At 44.9% G+C, this 16,600-nt stretch overlaps 1 protein-coding gene across 7 annotated transcripts in view; it reads right to left on the bottom strand.

Annotated features, from left to right (window-relative positions):
* The window catches only part of LOC105034003 (ubiquitin receptor RAD23d), a 93,201-nt gene that overhangs the window by 58,056 nt on the left and 18,545 nt on the right, over nt 1–16,600 (bottom strand). For all 7 annotated transcript variants that reach the window (XR_012139676.1, XM_073253799.1, XM_010909023.3 and 4 more), the window contains exons 3-5: nt 14,934–14,987; nt 4,338–4,420; nt 4,149–4,211 (exon numbers count right to left, since the gene is read on the bottom strand). Coding sequence is in view for 6 of the 7 variants with exons in the window: in XM_073253799.1 (XP_073109900.1) it covers nt 4,149–4,211; nt 4,338–4,420; nt 14,934–14,987 (200 nt within the window). In the remaining variant the exon portion in view is untranslated. The remainder of the gene's footprint in view (nt 1–4,148; nt 4,212–4,337; nt 4,421–14,933; nt 14,988–16,600) is intronic.

A 16,600-nucleotide genomic window follows, 5' to 3' on the forward strand; every position in this document is an offset into this window, starting at 1 on the left:
AGGTTGATAAGCAAACTCATTTATCTCACTATTATTAGACCAGACATAGCCTTTGCAGTCGGAGTTGTAAGTTAGTTTATGCAAAAGCCTAAGACAATTCACTGAAAAGCAATATTGAGAATACTAGCTTATGTTAAAAATTTATCAAAGAGAGGTCTACTGTATAAGAAACATGGACATCTTAGAATTGAAGCCTATTCAAACTGTGGATATGCAGGAGATGAACGAGACAGAAAATCTACATCAGGATACTGCACGTACATAGGAGGTAATCTTGTAACCTAAAGAAATAAAAAGCAGAATGTTGTCGTCAGATCTAGTACTGAGGTTGAGTATAAAGCTATGGCTCATACTACTTGTGAGATGTGGATAAAATCTCTGATGTATGAGCTTGGTTTTGATCACCCTAGTCCTATGCATATGCATTGTGATAATCGGACAGCCATTTATATAGCCAGCAATCTTGTATTCCATGAGAAGACCAAGCACATCGAAGTAGATTGCCATTTTGTAAGAGATGATGTGATGAACAAGACCATCAAAACACCATTCAATCCATCATCCAAGCAATCTAACATTTAGACCAAGTCCCTGTCTTTTGGTATTTTTAACTTTATGTATAACAAGTTGGGCATGTTTGATATATATGCTCCAGCTTGAGCGGGAGTGTAAGAATTATACTTTATTTAGTGCTATTATGATGGGATTACAAGATATGAATATCATTTCTATTATAGTCGTAAAATATCATAACTATTATGGTCGCATCACTATAGGGATTCTAGGATCAAACTTACCATATTTACTTGATTGTGATTATTAAACACAATTGTATAGCTACCATATTTGTTTGGATACAATTGTAAAGCTACCATAGTAGCTTTTTTACTTTTGTATATTTATAGAGTTGTATTCATGAAGTTGAGTATGAAAAATATAATATAATCTTTTCCAATTCACAATAACATATGAAATTCTTGATCATGGTTATTTAGTCTATTCTTTTTATATCGTTTACCTTTGTCCTACAAGGAAGAATTATAATGCTTCCTAGATAGATGATTAAAAAAACTAATATAATTCTGGAAATAAGAACTTGCCAAGTGGAATATGAATATAAGAGATTATAACATAGAGAGGGGACATCGATTAGTGGAAGATGATACGAAACATTAGAGTGCGCTAAAAAAATGAGAAGCCAAAGTATTTTGAACATAATTACATAAAGACTCCGAAATGATGAAGATAGTAATTCCATAGCAGGAAGGCAAGAATGCATACTCCCTATCAAGTTGAGTGGCAGACGTAATCAAAACTCCAACAAGGAAGACAAAGAAGTTCTAGTTGAAGTAATGGAACAAATGGATTGATTTGGTCTCTTGACCTTTAGTTGTAATATTTAAGAAAACAAAAATATAGAACCAACGTTGGAAGGCAAGAATTCATACTCCCTATCAAGTTGAGTGGCAGATGTAAGCAAAAGTCCAAGGAAGAAGAAGAACTGCAGTTGAAGTAATGGAATAAATGGACTAATTTGGCTTCTTGGCCATTTGGTGTGAAGAAAATTGTGGAAGCAAAGTTAGCCGAGATGAGTTTATAGGCTAAATATTTTCCACAAGGCAATGCACCTGCTTAGGAATCTATATGAAATCTCATCCTAGAATCCCTTTTCTAAAAATTTCATATTCAAATTTTTTTTAAGAGACCCACTTCCCCACACCTGCACCCAATTATTATTGCCCAAATATATAACCAACATTTGGCGTGGTCTTAGTTTCAGACTTCATAAACTATGTCCACTTGTATAGTGACAACATCCGACCACTATAGGCACAAAAGGACATGAAACCTATTAAATTTTGCAAAGATAATACAAACATTTATTAGGATTTTTTTTTCTTGATAATTTTGCATTTTTTATTTCTAAAGGAAGAAAATTATGCATCTATAACCGCAAGTGCTGTAAATCTAAAAAACTGACATCCTTGATCAACAATACATGATTATTTTTCCCAATATCGTGCATTAGAAATAAAACTTACATTACCCAGACCCTACACTTCACTCTAAAGGATCTACTCACAAACTTACATAATCACAACATTACAATAGAGCATGCATCCAAGAAACTTTCACCCTGAAGGATCTGTGTTGCAAACTTACATAATTATCATATCACGATAGAGCATGCATCCAAGAATCTTTTGAGGATTAGGTTCGACCAACAATTCACACATCCCACCAGTCATTTGTAGTCAAGTCAATGTAACATTGTAGAAAACCCACAATCCCAAAAGCATATTTAAGTATTTTCAAAGTTAGAATAGTTGCCAAAATAACTTACGGATACATTATAGCAAACTTTCTCAACATGTTGTCCTTTTATGTAACAATCATTTATCTATGATTCTAAAGCAAGGTTCATGGACTGTCGTACCGCCCGAGGCGTGCAGTACGAGGTGTGCCGTACCATGCCAGGTCAAAACCAATATGAAACTCATTTTCAGCTCAGTACAGGCCCAGTACCATCCCACACTGAGGTATACCAAGGTATACTAAGGTGTACCGACCCATACCAAATGAAAAAGTAAGAAAAATGGTTTGACGACTGCTTCCGTATAGCGTGCGCACACTAGAAACATACAGGTATGGTCCCCAATATCGAGATTGCGGACCTTAGCAAGGTTTGAAAACTTGGTTTTGGTTTCAATTTCAGCAGAACTGTTTGGAGTTTTAGTTACGATAGTTTTGGCAATTTTGAAACTTCCACTCCAAGTTCTTTTGATTTATAAAATCAGAAATTCAAAAAATAGATGAAAGTTAAAAGAAGCCAAGAAATGGTATTGCAAGATGTTTTTGAGTGCTTCTGTTATATAGGTTCTTTATTTGTGTAGTTTCAGTAATTTAGACTAAAGTTAATATTGCATACATGTGAAATTAAACATAATGGTGTTTCGTACTATGAGTATATATGTATGTAATTTACTTATCGAGGTTCAGTTGTTTGAGAATTCTTTATATTTTGTTTTAAGAAACTTTGCCTTGTTAAATGTTGAATTTATTATCTATCTCCTCTTTTAACTCAAGAAAACAGAGGAAAGGCATTAAACTAATACTATATAGCCTATTGCTTAAATTAATAAAGAAATGAATCCAATATGAAAAGCCATGTTCCCATTTAAGCTGAAAATGGCTGAAAGTGGACCAAACAGGTCAGTTTCGGCCAGTGATGAAACTACCCAAACTGACCAAAACCTAGAATTGAAAGTCAGTTTCTAAATCAATCTTGACTAAAACCAATCTGTGTTGGCTAAAAAACAGATCAGTTTCAGCCATAACTTAAAAACCTTGGCATAAGCAAATAATGTGTGGCACATATAGAAGTAACGCTTCTTTAGTGGCACACAATTTTTTGACAATTTCCACAACAATCACCTTTTTTTGGGGCAAGTTCAGGGTTACATTATTTACACTATAAAGATACACAGGACACACCTATTGCCATCACTAAAAACACCACAAAGTAGAAGGTAATGGCAAGAGACAGACGATTACAGTACAACCAAAAATCCCAGAGGCAAACAAACAAAGCTTCAACACCCTGAAAAACACCAAAATTCCAATTAGGAGTCGATGTTAGGCCATGACATAGCATGCATGAGGCACGTCTCTTGTAAACCCAGCATGCACCTGCATGAGATGCAGTCTGATGGATTGGAGCAGGCAACGAAGAGGGTTTTGGAAAACAAGGCCCTGAATGAGCTGGACTACCCCAAGACATTAGGCTGTACACAATCCACATACTCAGTGTCACACATCAAAGCTTCTAAGGTATGTTTGGTTGCAAAAATTTGTAAGGAAGGCCTATTTTCCTTGGAAAAACTGACAAGTTTAAAAAGTTTGTTATTATATTTCAGGAAAAAATTTCTTTTTATGGAAATAATTCTTCTTTTCCTTTTCTACAGATTCTCTTGAAACCAAACATACCATAAATAACTCAGCCACAAGATCATGCCAATGGCTACAAAATAAAAGATGCTTAACAATGCAAACTTACCTTCATCACACTGTTGAGATGAGCAAAATGTCATAATAAGATGATTCTCTTGAGTATATCAGTTACAAAATGAGCATAAAAAACAACTTACGACACAGTAACTGCAGAAGCTGGGGCAGCTGTGGCAGTTGGAGTAGGTGCACTTGTGGGAACCCTGTTTAATTAAGTGAACCAACAGCAGAACGTGGTACATAATAGGCTGAACAAAATGACAGATAAAAGTATTTTCATGATAATTAATGCCAAAACAAATTAACCATGTGATTGATAAATAACTCACGAAGCCAGCATTGTGGCAGGTGCATGAGGTGGAGCTGATGCTGGTGTTGAAGGGACAGGTGGCACGGTATTAGTGGGTGGGGCCTACACAGAAGAGGAAAACCACAAATGCTTCTTAAAAGTTCAAAGAAAAGCTCTGAAATGCACTGATGATCGAGTGCATTTTATTAGTTAAAAATAACAGGTCTGTACCATGTACAGATTCAAAAAGTCACTTGAAATACTTAGCAAATTGCAGTATTTCCTTCATATCTTGATGCACAATAGCACACATAAAAATATGTATAGCACAGTCCTTTCAATGCGTAAACAACAAATGGACAAAAAAAAAAAGCAAAATTATATTTTAATATCTTAGCTTGTCTATTTTTATTTATATGATTTTTTTCCTTCTTTTAAAATTTTGGAATTTTTTGTTACTGGTTTGGCCATACTGTGAAACTACTGAAAAACACAAAAACTAATCTATCCCATCCAGGATTGCAGCCCAAATGAAATCAGTTTTTCTTACCTTGGAATATACTTAATTGAATGACAAGAACTGACCGCTCATGAGCCCTAAAACTACCATGCTAGCGAACTTGTAGCAAACAGGAGATAAAAGAGAGGCACAGTGCCAACAAAAAATTAATTAGTGCAATTAGATGCAAAAGCAAGGAAAACCCGGTACAGCAGTTCGATATAAATTGGGAATTTTGCAGAATAAAATACAGTTGATTTTATAAGTAGCAAATTTAATATTCTTCTTTCTCTTTTCTTTTTTCTTGCAGGCATGGGATTTGTTTTTGGTCACCAAAGAGATATGCCCTTAGCCCCATTATGCTCCCATACTCACACGTGCAACCCTTGACAATTGTATAGCAGTGGTTGCACCAACTTTGAAAATCAATGCACAAATTTGTGCAAAAACTGACTCCAAAATTTAGACTAAGTGCTTTTATAAGAAAATTTTGCAAAATCTTAACACCCAAAAATTTTGAACAAAAATTGCACAAGTTTTTCCAACTGCTAGATCAAGAATATGGGTGGGTAAACCAGCATGACAAAGGTCAAGAGCAAGGTTCACCATCTCAATACCGAACCCCATACTGATACTATCCTATCATAGTATTGGTACACGGTTTGATGCCATACATTAGTATTGGTACAACATGATATGCTATACCGGTATAGTACGTGTTGGTGCAAAAATCCGTCGGCGTCGGAGAAGCTGGAGTCGAGGGAGTCACGGTCGCCGCCGGGACCTGCAAAGGAAGTCTAAACCGGAGTTGGGGGTGCTCCGGTAAGACCCTCCGACGCTCAAGTCAGTTCTCTGCCTCAACAAGAATGGAGTGCCCGAACGAAAATTTTAGCAGAGTTTTCAGATAGAGATTAGAGCTTAAAGAATAACATATCTGGGAGTCCCCTCTTTATAGGCGGAGGGCGTAACAGATTGACAGCGACGTCTGTAACCGCACGATGGTGGGCCGTTCGGGGCCATGAAGAGTTTGTTACGGAGAGTAGTGGAGTGGAGTCGTGGCCATCGCCGTGGCCTGCCACGTGGAGTCTATTGTGGAGAGTGGAGTGATGTCCGTTGTCGTGACTTGCCAGAGCACGATGAAGCCGCGTGGGATCCGTTATAGGAAGTGGAGCAGAGTCGCGGCCATTACTGTGGCCTGCCAAGGAGTCTAGGCCCGTCGACCGAAGCTCGGTTGGGGTGTCTGGTGGGGAGGGGTAGCTCTCCGTCTGAGAGGAGCTCGGATGTTGCTGGCGAGATTTCTACCGTTGGGTGCCTTGGGCGCTAGTACTGAAGGTCATCTGCTGTAGAAGCTCGGTCAGGGGCTTTCTGCGGACGAAGTTCAGTTTCATGCAGAATCTGACAGAAGGTCGACCGGCAGTGGATGTCGGATGACACTGGAGAGGTTCACCCACTGGAGGGGTTCGGCTGCTGGAGCCCGTGCGTCGTAGAAGTTCATCCGGAATCTGTCCGCTACAGAAGTTTGGTCGGAGTCTGGTTGCCGTAGAAGTCCGAATGGGGATCATTTGTTGAAGAAGCTCGGCCGAAGCCTGCCTGCAATAGAAGTCCGAAAGGAATTCGTTCACAAGGAAAACTCGGGTGGAGGCTTACAGTAGAAATCCGATGCGGACCGCTCGTAGTAGAAATCTAAAGTAGACCGCTTGTAGTAGTAGCTCGGAGTAGATCGCTTGTAGCAGAAGCTCGGAGTAGATCGCTTGTGGCAGAAGCTCGGTGTAGATCGCTTGTGGCAGAAGCTCGGAGTCCGGCCCTTGTAAGAATTCGGACAAGGTCTACCTGCAGTGGGAGCTCAGGACTGAAGTCCGACTCCCGTAGGAGCCCGGATGAAACCCAGAAGGCGGTCGACCGCCGTAGAAACTTGGATGGAGCCCGTCCGTCGTGGAGATCTGCTGTTGGAAAAGTTTGGCCATTGACGAACTGACGTAGTTCTGGAAGAAATTCGGATTGGAGTCGATCGAATCCTGTCGGGAAAGATCCGGAAGGGGTCCGGAGAGCGGTTGACCCTTGTAGGAGATCGATCGATGGTAGAATCCAGAGAGCGCCTGGAGCAGCCTGATGGACAATCGAAGAAGCTTATCGCCGGAGAAGCCCGGGAGATGTGGCAGGAGTTCGTCCGTCGGGGGGACCCGATCGTCACTTGTGGAAGAAGCAGTGGGAGTTTATCCGTCGGCAGAACTTTGGAATATTGCGGAAGCTCGACCGCCGGAGAGGTTCGAAAGTATGTCCCCCAAGGCTGGACGTCGGCAGAGTCCCAGGAGGGTCAATCCTGGTACGAACTTCGGCTGGGGGGGTATATTATACCCAACACCAGTCCCCCTACTTCCGAGTTCGATTTTCGAATGAAGTATAGAGAAATTTTTACAGCCGAAGTTGCCCCCTTGAATTCCGTGCGCGACCGCCCTCAGATATCCTGGTATTTAATGCGCGCATGCCGGAGTCTTTTCAAATCGGGGCGATCCGAAGAGACTCTTCGGAATTTCCGCTGGAGCGCAGTCCCAAGTGCCACGCCATAATGGCCCCGCCAGCAGTCAACCGTACGACATGGTGAGTAGGATACGTGGCGGACATTGATCGGCCTAGGGATATCCGCTGTCATGACTGTGCCAGGCCCTGTTGCCTATTTAAACCCACTCCTTCCCTCCAGGGACTTCACTTCGCCTGAGAGTCCAGTCGGCGCCTTTCTTCTATCTGAGAGTTCTGCCGCCCATCGGCGCCCTTTTCGACCCTAAGCGTTCTTTGCGTCAATCCCCGCCATCTCCGCCGGCTCCCCGCCTACGTCGGGCCAATCTAGGTTGGTCCCGAAACTTCTCTTGTCATTGCTGTTGTTCCTTCCTCTTCTTGCATTGTTTGTTCAACTTCCGAAGGTTTATTCGCAATCTTTTCCGATCTTTCGGGATTTCCTTCTTTCTTTTCTCTTGCTGCAGGCACGGACGTAGGAGTTGCCTGGGCGGCCCTCGCCGTCGACGTCCCTTACGACGCGAGCCTTCAGTCCTCCGAGCCCTTTCGAGGAGTTCTCCCATCGGGGCTTCTGCCCCGGAGGTCCGTCTCGAGGGGATGCTGCGGATCGAGAGGAGGAGAAGGAAAACAGTGGCCCGCAAGTTCAGCAGCCGCCAAGCTGCCACTGAGGGCTCCCACAGCTTCGAAGGGGACTCGAGGGAGAATTCCTTTAACAACAGGGATTTAATAACGGAACTAACCGGTGAGTGCGTCCCGCCCGAGAATTTTGAAGTAGTTGAACGGGGCGACACCGGTCAAGGGGGTAGAGTTGCCGTCATAAGCTGTGGCGGGCTTCTCGACGTCGTCGGGGTCGAGGGACCAGAGGCGGTCGGCGCTGACGGCGGAACAGTAGAACTTGTTGCGGGGGCGGTGGAAGTAGCGCATGCTGACCTCGTCGAAGTACCTAGGATGGCAATTGTCGGAAAGGACATGGTGGTGGTGCATGCCTCCGGCATTACCGCGGCCTTCGGGGTACTTCCGGTTCTTCTTGATGTAGGTCGTCGTTGCCGTCGCCGTCGCCGCCGCCGCCCCTTGAGTTCTATCCCCCCCTTTTCCCCTTAGGGTTAAGGTTTCGACAATGGGGCGGAACGAGGCGGAGGGTGAGAGTCGATGGGTTCATCATACATACCGGAAAATACTGCTGAGAAAGATGGAACTGGAAGGAGAAGTCAAAAGCTTGAAGCGGTCTCTAATGTATTCCTTTCAGGTCTTGTAGTATTGTTCTTCTTTCCTTGGCCTTCAGGGCTTTGTAACGTATACCTTGTTAATCGAAAATGAAAAGGAGATTTTTTGTTACCTTGTCCGCACTTTGCGTCAAGTTATCGTCTGCCAAACTTCTTTTATTTTTATATATATTTTTTTTTTTTGTCTCGTTCGATGTCGATGTTGTCTGAAGGTTCCTGATCGTCGCCACGTTGGCTTGCTTTTCTTGTCATCTTTCTTTTTCGGCCTTAAGGGCTTTGCAACGCATACTTAGTTAATGAAATGAAAAGAAAATTTTCCATTACCTCTTCTACTCATGTGTTGAGTTGTCGTTTGCCGGACTTCTTTCGGTTTTTGCCTTGCTCGATATCGATGTCATTCGAAGATACCCAATCGTCGTCGCATTGACCTGTCCCCTTTGTTTATGGCCACAGATTTGTCCGGGGCCACTCGAGTTTGACGCTTCCTTTCGGAGTTCGAGCTCGGGGGTCTGAACTTCTCGTCGCCCTGAGGAAGCCGTCTTATCCTTGGCCTGTGTTGAGAGCCCTCTTGGAGACTGGGGATTTTTGATAAGAATCCCCGTCCTCGCTGAGATGAGGTCCCCTGTATCTTTGATATAATTTATTTTTCATTTGTCGCTGGTGTAGTTCGTCGCTTTCCTTTTTAACTTCCTCTCTTTTTCTTTCTTTTCTCGAGTGAAGGTTTTCCCCCTGCTCTTAGTGGGATCGCGGGAGCGCGGAGGGGCCGTCGAGAAGGTTTTCTTTTTCTTATCTGGTCTTGAATGATCGGATCTTAGTTGGCGTCAGGATGAGGTTCTCCTATCCCTGATGTAGTCGATTTTATCCCTGATGTAGTCGATTTCAGCTCAGGTTAGGATGAGGTTCTCCTCCTGTTCCTAACAGGACTGTGGGGGCACATATGGGCGTTGCAGGGCCTCTCCCCCCATCCGATCTAAAAGTAACCGGATCTTCGACTTTGCTCATGTTAGGGCGAGGTTCTCCTTCTGTCCCTAACAGGATTGTGGGGGCACATATGGGCGTTGCAGGACCTCTCCCCCCATCCGGTCTAAGGAGAACCGGACCTTCGACTTTGCTCATATTAGGGCGAGGTTCTCCTCCTGTCCCTAACAGGATTGTGGGGGCACATATGGGCGTTGCAGGGCCTCTCTCCCCATCCGGTCTAAGGAGAACCGGGCCTTCGACTTTGCTCATGTTAGGACGAGGTTCTCCTCTTGTCCCTAACAGGGCTGTGGGGGCACATAAGGACGTTGTAGGACCTCTCCCCCCATCCGGTCTAAGGAGAACCGGGCCTTCGACTTTGCTCATGTTAGGGCGAGGTTCTCCTCCTGTCCCTAACAGGGCCGTGGGGGCACATAAGGGCCGTTATATGGGCCTCTCCCCCCGTCCGATCTTAAAATAACCGGATTTTCAACTTTGCCCAGGTTAGGACGAGATTCTCCTCCTGTTCCTAACATGACCATGGGGGCACATAAGGGCCGTTATATGAGCCTCTCCCCCCGTCCGATCTTAAAATAACCGAACTTTCAACTTTGCCCAGATTCGGACGAGGTTCTCCTCCTGTTCCTAACATGGCTGTGGGGACACATAAGGGCTGTTATATGGGCCTCCCCCCGTCCGGTCTTAAAATAATCGGACTTTCAACTTTGCCCAGGTTAGGACGAGGTTCTCCTCCTGTTCCTAACATGGCTTTATTTTCGTTGTTTGAAGGGGTTATCCCCTGTCGTTACGGATCCATGCCAAAAGGGAAAGATATACAAATCTGAAAGGAATCTTGATTTAAAGCAAAGTCGTTGGTAATACATTTATAGATTTTTCAAATCCCATGGTCGTAGGAGGTCTGCTTCCCGTCGAGGTCCTCCAGAGATGGAGTTGATGATCCCAATTGGAGGCCGATCTCCGGGTTGCTCTTCTCTCCTCGACGGCTCAGGTTGGGGCAGGGCCCTTGGCCGATCCTCTCTACCCTCAGGCCAGCGTCGAATGAACCTGTCGAGCCGACCTCGTCTGATGAGCTCCTCGATCTCATCTCGGAGTTGAATGCATTCCTCTGTGTCGTGGCCGTGGTCACGATGGTAGAGACAGAACTTGTTAGGATTGCGCTTCCCGGGGTGTGTGCGCATTCTTTCTGGCCTTGGGAGCTGCTCCCTGACCTCCATCAGCACCTGGGTTTTTGATGCGTTGAGGGGGGCATAGCTGCGGAATCTTCCTGGGGGGAGCCCCGTCGAACCCTACGGTCCGGGCTTCTCTGTCTGCGTGCTCGAGGAGGAGTCTGGGCGCGCTTGTGCCCGGGAGGAGTCCGAGAATGTGGTCGAGCTTCACTCGGCCCTCTTTCAACTGCGGGCTTGCTGGAGTCGTCCGTCTGCCGGTCCTTCGCAGCTTCCTCGTCCTTCAGCTTGAAGGCTTCCTCTGCTCGGGCATATCCTTCGGCCCGAGCCAGCAGATCGGCAAAGTCTCTGGGATACTTCTTTTCTAGGGAGAAGAGGTCATTCTTTTGAAGGCCGCTCTTTAAGGCAGCCATTGCAACCGATTGATCCAGGTTCCGGACCTCCAGGGCGATGGCGTTGAAGCGGTTGACGTAAGCTCGGATTGATTCTCCCTCCTTTTGCTTGATATTGATGAGGGACTCCGAACCTCGCCGGAGACGCCGGCTGCTGACGAAATGAGCCACGAACTGGTGACTCATCTGGTCAAAGGAGAAGATTGTACCCGGCTTCAGTGCCGAGTACCAATTCCTTGCTGCTCCCTTCAAGGTAGACGGGAAAGCTCGACACAAGATGGCGTCTGGCGCGCCATGAAGCAGCATCATGGTCCGGAAGGCCTTCAGGTAGTCGACCGGATCCGAGGTTCCGTCGTAGCTCTCGAATTGGGGGAGCTTGAAGTTGGCGGGATTGGTTCCTACATGATCATTTGAGAGAAAGGAGGGTCAGTGCAGATATCCTCACCGTAAGCAGTGGGAGCGCGGCGGAGCTCTTCGATCCGCCGGTTCATCTCCTGGAATCTCTGATCCAGGAGGTCCTCTCGATTGCGGGCCTCGAGGGTCTTCTGGTGGAGCGGAGGCAGGGACTCTCCGGAGGTTGAATCATGATCGAACAGAGGACTCTCCACCTTCTGTTTTTCTTTTCTGGGAAAGACAGGGCGGCTGGCCCATGTGGCCCGCCCGGTCGTCGGGTTCTGGAACTCTGACGATGCTCTTTCCAACCGCACCGATGCCTGTGGCTGCTGCTGCATGACCTGCATTGCTTCGGTGAGGCCTCTGACCTGTTGAACCAGCAAGTCAAACTGCTCCATGCCGACTGCCGTCGCCGGAGGAGCCTGGAAAATCGGAGATGAGGTCGGGGCTTGCGGAGCTCGCTGGGATCTGGCCGCGAAGGCCGTTGACCGCCTGGTGGATGCCCTTCGGGGAGGCATCAGGTGGAGATCAAGCAGGCAACCGGAGGAGGAGATGTCGGAGAAGATGACCGGAGGTGGTCCCGTTGAGCACTCCTTTAAGAACAAGGGTACTGCGAAGACACAGTACCCTTCCTCTAGCGCCAATCCTGTTGGTGCAAAAATCCATCGACATCGGAGAAGCTGGAGTCGAGGGAGTCACGGTCGCCGCCGGGACCTGCAAAGGAAGTCTAAACCGGAGTTGGGGGTGCTCCGGCAAGACCCTCCGACGCTCAAGTCAGTTCTCTGCCTCAACAAGAATGGAGTGCTTGAACGAAAATTTTAGCAGAGTTTTCAGATAGAGATTAGAGCTTAGAGAATAACATATCTGGGAGTCCCCTCTTTATAGGCGGAGGGCGTAACAGATTGACAGCGACGCCTGTAACCGCACGGTGGTGGGCCGTTCGGGGCCATAAAGAGTTTGTTACGAAGAGTAGTGGAGTGGAGTCGTGGCCATCGCCGTGGCCTGCCACGTGGAGTCTGTTGTGGAGAGTGGAGTGATGTCCGTTGTCGTGACTTGCCAGAGCATGATGGAGCCGCGTGGGATCCGTTATAGGAAGTAGAGCAGAGTCACGGCCATTACTGTGGCCTGCCAGGGAGTCCAGGCATGTCGGCTGAAGCTCGGTTGGGGTGTCTGGTGGGGAGGGGTAGCTCTCCGTCTGAGAGGAGCTCGGATGTTGCTGGCGAGATTTCTACCGTTGGGTGCCTTGGGCACTAGTACTGAAGGTCATCTGCTGTAGAAGCTCGATCAGGGGCTTTCTGCGAACGAAGTTCAGTTTCACGCAGAATCCGACAGAAGGTCGACCGATAGTGGATGTCGGATGACGCTGGAGAGGTTCACCCGCTGGAGGGGTTCGACTGCTGAAGCCCGTACGTCATAGGAGTTCGTCCGGAATCTGTCCGCTACAGAAGTTTGGTCGGAGTCTGGTTCCCGTAGAAGTCCGAATGGGGATCATTTGTTGAGGAAGCTCGGTCGAAGCCTGCCTACAATAGAAGTCCGGAAGGAATTCGTTCACAAGGGAAGCTCGAGTGGAGGCTTACAGTAGAAATCCGACGCGGACCGCTCGTAGTAAAAATCTGAAGTAGACCGCTTGTAGCAGAAGCTCGGAGTAGATCACTTGTAGCAGAAGCTCGGTGTAGATCGCTTGTGGCAGAAGCTCGGAGTCCGGCCCTTGTAAGAATTCGGACAAAATCTACCTGCAGTGGGAGCTCAAGGCTGAAGTCCGGCTCCCGTAAGAGCCCGGATGAAACCCAGAAGGCGGTCGACCGCCGTAGAAACTTGGATGGAGCGCATCCGTCGTGGAGATCTGCTGTTGGGAAAGTTTGACCACTGACGAACTGACGTAGTTCTGGAAGAAATTCGGATTGGAGTCGATCGAATCCTGTCGGGAAAGATCCGGAAGGGGTCCGGAGAGCGGTTGACCCTTGTAGGAGATCGGTCGATGGTAGAATCCAGAGAGCGCCTGGAGCAGCCTGATGGACAATCGAAGAAGCTTATCGCCGGAGAAGCTCGGGAGATGTGGCAGGAGTTCATCCGTCGAGGGGATCCGATCGTCACTTGTGGAAGAAGCAGTGGGAGTTTATCCGTCGGCAGAACTTTGGAATATTGCGGAAGCTCGACCGCCGGAGAGGTTCGGAAGTATGTCGCCCAAGGCTGGACGTCGGCAGAGTCCCGGGAGGGTCACTCCTGGTACGAACTTCAGCTGGAGGGGTATATTATACCCAACAGTACGGTATGCTTTATACCGGACAATATGGGGTGGTAAGGCAAACTTTGATCAAAAACAAGATTTTCCATATCATACCGAACCGAACCAAACAATATAGGGCATACCATACCATACCATACCACTTCCATATCGGTATGCGATAAGGGGGGCGTACTGACACTCGATACACCGAAACGGCCCCGTACCAATATAGTAACAAGTTGGCACCAGTATGGGACCTGGTACTAAGACGACGAACCTTGGTCGAGAGGATTTTATTTTGATGGAAATGAAATGTCTTATTCCTGCAATATAAGAAATAAGTTATCTAAGTCATGAATAGTAAAATCTACTTTTCTTTCTCAAAATCCCCATAAAATTTTTGAAGTTGAAGTAATTGCTAGCATCACAAACAAAATTGTACAATTTGACACTAGTGTGAAAATGGATTCGAAATTAAGACAGAAGTCATTAATTTTGCAGCAGAAAATTGATTTACATGATCCTGCATACTTCTAAACGAGCATTATCACTCTATATCATGTGTTTCCTAGATACTGAAATGACTCGTACTGCTTATAATTTCACAGAGCATGAATGCAGAAGTCACATGCATTGCATAATTGCAAAGAGCATGATTTGCATAAGTCAAATGCATTGCTATATGTGCCGCAAGTGCAATCACATGATTCATGCTCACGTCCCGAATTTATCTTAGAATTCTTTACAACGTTACTTTTTAAGCAGCATTATCAAGTATAATTAGTAGATGAAAAGCTTATTTGAAAGGGTGAAGACTTCAAAGAAGAATCAAGATAAATCATAACAATTAAACTTCTTTGCCTCCAATTAAGGATCAAATCTTTCCATTGGCCACAAAACAGTAATATCTACTGTTCAGCTTTTCAATAGAATTTCTTGGCAGATGCATAAACATGTGACTTAGAAAATTTAGGACTTCAAAGCATCAAATTTCAAACTTCATAACGTTGGACTTTGAAGTTTTTATTGAGGAAATATAATGGTCTATGTCAGCCCAATGTATGACATAATCAAAGAATAGATAGCATGGACAACTCTTAGAAGCATTTTGCTCCTTATAAAATGCAAATTGCCAATTTTTGTTGCTATTAATGGTGGTCTGTGACTGTCATCCACAAACGGTAGCAGCTTTGAATTGTGCGTGTGTGTGTGTGTGCACATTTTGTGAGTGTAACAATTGCTTTCTTTACCTGATTTGCAGGTGCACTTGTAGTGGTTGAAGCTCCACTTGTGGAGCCCTTGGTCTGAGAAAAATATAGATTTCATGTCAGTTTAAGAAATCTTTACAACTATATGCTGGAAAATATAATAATTTAATGTGTGTTAAGTCGAATCAAAATCTTAAAAACAAACAATGCTAAACGTCAAAGAAATGTTTAGAGCAAAGAAAAATAGATAAGTTACCTGCAAAAAGCATTCATTTGTAAGCAAAGTATCAACCGCCCAGAACAATAAACACTCAAATTTTATTAAGAATTATAATTTCACATCACATATTACAACCACCATATTTCATAAGAAGTCGATTTTCATGTTGCCTATCATGACCTTAAACCAAGTTTGACTTCCCTGCCAGTGTTTGCCAAGGAAGTTTGCAAAATGAATACCTACAAATACAATTCTACAAACATACATTCATCTAAAAACCGGTTATGTAACCTTTGGGCTACTGCGTGAAAGGACAAAGCAGCCACAGCACATAATTGAGCTGCATAGCATCGCTATGCAGCTCGCCCAGTTGCCTGTCTAGGCTTAGACAACTCCATGCTATGCAGCTCGCCCAGTTGCCTGTCTAGGCTTAGACAGCTCCATGTCACGATGCAGCTTGCCCGGTTGCCTGTCTAGGCTTAGACAGCTCCATATATGCAATCCAGCCAGTACAGTCATCAAGCAGACTCAATTCAGTTCGTGCATGGACTTTAAGAGATACTTTCTCTTTAAGCCTTCATCCTCCTGCCTGAAAAGAGAGAAGCAAGAAAAGATGAAGAGAGATCTGGAGAGAGAATGTTGGTAACAGGGAAACAATAATGGACAGCAAGTGGTGTGGCGTGGACGTCTAGGCCGTGGCAATGTGTTTTTCTCTTCTCCTCTCTTAATTTTCTTCCCTCCATTCTTCTTTTATGCTCATCTGCCTGTGCTGATTGACAACCTCCTTTTCTCCTTATCCTTATCCCAATTCATCCACTACCACATCTCCTCATATTTCATCCCCTCTACCCTCCCATCCTCCTTCCCTTCATCTGCCTACTTATCCTTCCACCCCCCACCCTACACACCTCCCACTACATCCACATCCACCACCTCTCTACTCATTTTCTTCCTTTGCCCATTCCAACATTTTTCAGATAATTTTACAGAACTAACTACCAAAGTGGCCACATAACTCCAAGAAGCAATGTAGTATCAATTGCCTTGTGAGTAAATTTATTCATGCCAATGAAGGACTCCAATTAGGGGTGAAAGTGGATAAGATAATATCCATCCTAATCCTTTTTTATATCTGAATCTATCCGAATATATATATATATATATATATATATATATATATATATATATATATATATATATAAATTTGAGCATCCAGCTAATATCCATATCTGTATACATATCCATAAAAAAAGGGTATGGATATGGATAGACAACCATCCGATCTATATCCGAATATCTAATTCTATTTATAGTCCTATTTAATTTTATATAGCACTCATTAATTTTTAAGAAAAATAAATGACCACATTAATATGCTATTGACTTGATTTATCATCAACTTAGTAATATCTTTGATCCTCTGGTCATAAAGTTAATCATCCGACTTATTTCTGCATTTATATCCATACTTTTTATATCCAATTTATAG

Source organism: Elaeis guineensis, chromosome 3 (assembly GCF_000442705.2).
Source record: "Elaeis guineensis isolate ETL-2024a chromosome 3, EG11, whole genome shotgun sequence".
Lineage (NCBI taxonomy): Eukaryota > Viridiplantae > Streptophyta > Magnoliopsida > Arecales > Arecaceae > Elaeis > Elaeis guineensis.